Here is a 2,494-nt window from a genome sequence, read left to right as displayed (position 1 = left end):
TAATATCGGCCAATTTCTGTGGCATAAATTCTCCATCCAAGGCTAATGTGATGCCACTAAGTGCAGAGCTGAAGAGAAACATCCAGTAATACACTATTATATTCTACCAGAAAGACCCAAAAGATATAAATAATGTCAAGAGTCAGAACAGTAAAGTGTAGTAAATAATTGAGGAGTGATGAATTTAGAGAATGTATTTCCTTTGGTTTCAATGTAATTTATTCACTTTTAAGATTATACAATTTAATTTTTTTTAAAGGGACAACATTTATTCCTTTTCCAAATGTTACAGTAAAACCAGGTGGAAGAGAATGGTTTTAGAAGTTAGACAAAAAAAAAGTACAAATCTGGGGTTTGGCCATTAAAAGTTATTTACAACAATGGCAGGGGAAAGAAAAGAAGTTGTTTCACATTACAGACCTCCCCCACCCCAAAGCCTAATGCTTGCTTACCAAGTCAAAAAAGAGACACAGTTGATTCGCAAGCTGGAGGTTTGAACTTGAGTAAGACATTTATAAAAACCTGGACAGGGCAGTGTCCTCCCCTAGCCCAGGTGCCACTAGGCTCAGCAGGAGACTGAAAACAGGGAAGGCTGGACACTCAGGGGTTAGGAGTGTAGGCACCCCACATCTGGCTCAGGGATTTGGGGAGTAAACAAAACCTACTTGGAAAAGAATTGGGGAGGAAAACAGCAATTGCCTTATGTAGGGGTGGGGACGGGGAAAGAGGTAGGGACAGGGGCAGGAGCATTTCACATCACTAACCTAACTTGGGAAACCATCTTCAACTGGCCTTAAGAGGAAGACCAGGTGGGTGATGGGAGAATCCACAGGAGGGAAAGGAGGAAAGGGAACGTGGCTGGGAGGGGGCAGCAGCCCCTTCCTTTCTGGGCACAGGAAGGCAGCCAGGGCACCAGGTCCAGGCAGTGACCTCACAAGGACAGCACAGTTTTTGCAGCTTAGAGATCACCCACCTGTCCCAACCCAGCTACTCATTCTGCTCGCGGGCAGGTGTAGGGCCACTCTCTGGCCCCGAGGGCGTGGACAGCTCTGCAGCCTGGGGCCCTGCCTCCTCTTCTGTGTCTCCGCCCTTGGAGGCAGCGCTAGCCTCTGCCCCCTTGGCCTGGGGCTCCTGGCTCTCGGGGGTGGCGACAGCCTTCCCTTCCTGGGCAGTGCCTTCCTCGCTGCAGGCACCGATCTCCCCCTGCTCCTGCTCTTCCTCTGTGGGTGAGGAGGCAGACGATTCACCCCCACCCTCCTTGCGATTTCTCTTGAAGGAGAGGCCACTCAATTTGAAAGGCTTCTTGAAAGAGAATTTCTTCTTCTTCTTGGGGGTCTCCTTGGGGGGTACCTCCCCCTTGGCCTCAGCTCCCTGGCTAGCGGGTGCTGGCTCAATGGCATCACCAGTGGCCGCGGCTGCCTCCTCTGTTCGTTCACAGGGGACGACTCCCCTTCACCCTGGGGGACAAGTCTCCATGCTTTTCACATGGCCATTCTCCTGTCCGCTGGCCTTCGCGGGGGAAGCGCCTGCTGCCTCCTATTAACTGCCAACAAAGATGGCGGCCGGCAGCCATGGAGCTGGAGCGAGCAGCCCGGCTCTGAGCTACACACAAAGCAACAAAGTTTCAATTATAGAAGGTAAATAAACCCCAGATATGTGCTTTCAGCAGGCCGTGGCCACAGAGCTGGAGCAAGCAGGAGGCTTGCTTGCCCCTGCGATGGAAGAATATAGAAGGTAAATAAACCCCAGATACCTGCTTCCAGTTGCCATTGCCACGGAGCTGGAGCAAATAAAAAAACAAAACAAAAAAAGGAAAGGCTGGAGCTTCAGTCGCCAGGGGGCTTGGTCAGTCTGAAAACGGCACTCAGCCCCTCACCCAGGCTGGCCAGGCACCCCAGTGGGGACCCCCACCCTGAAGGGGGTTCAGGTAGCCTGAAAACAGCCATCAGCCCCTCACCAAGGCTGGCCAAGCACCCCAGCGGGACCCCCACCCTGGCCTGAGGCCCCCTTTGGGGCAAACCCGCTGGCCCCTACCCATGCACCAGACCATGATCTATTCTAATAAAAGGGTAATATGCAAATCCCCAGAGGGCTCCCGGGCGGCCGGAGGGATGTCTGACTGCCGGGGAGCGGGCCTAAACCAGCAGGTGGTCATCCCCTGAGGGGTCCCAGACTGTGAGAGGGCACAGGCGGGCTGAGGGACCCTCCCCGAGTGCACAGATTTTTGTGCACCGGGCCTCTATTCTATATAATAAAAGGATAATATGCAAATTGACCCTAATGTGGGAACGACCAGTTGCTATGATGTGCACTGACCACCAGGGGGCAGACGCTTAATGCAGGAGCTGCCCCCTAGTGCTCTGTGCGCTCCCACAGGGGGAGCTCCACTAAGCCACAAGCCAGGCTGAAGGCTGTAAGCACAGTGGTGGTGTCAGGAGCCTCTCCTGCCTCCTTGTCAGCACTAAGGATATCCGACTAATAGCTTAGGCCCGCT

The 2,494-nt window shown here is 53.2% G+C and overlaps 1 protein-coding gene across 1 annotated transcript; it reads right to left on the bottom strand.

The window, feature by feature from the left end:
- Nucleotides 1–592: 592 nt before the first annotated feature.
- Nucleotides 593–1,533, bottom strand: LOC102774865 (MARCKS-related protein-like; the record flags this gene model as incomplete). Its single annotated transcript, XM_015564590.1, is given in 1 exon segment — nt 593–1,533. A coding segment is annotated over 1 exon segment (546 nt), but the record flags the coding sequence as incomplete, so codon positions are not given.
- Nucleotides 1,534–2,494: the final 961 nt, after the last annotated feature.

The sequence above is a fragment of the Myotis davidii genome, unplaced genomic scaffold, assembly GCF_000327345.1.
Source record: "Myotis davidii unplaced genomic scaffold, ASM32734v1 scaffold1121, whole genome shotgun sequence".
Classification (NCBI taxonomy): Eukaryota; Metazoa; Chordata; class Mammalia; order Chiroptera; family Vespertilionidae; genus Myotis; species Myotis davidii.
The sequence above is the reverse complement of the archived record's forward strand: the minus strand, read 5'-3'. Positions and strand labels throughout refer to the sequence as shown.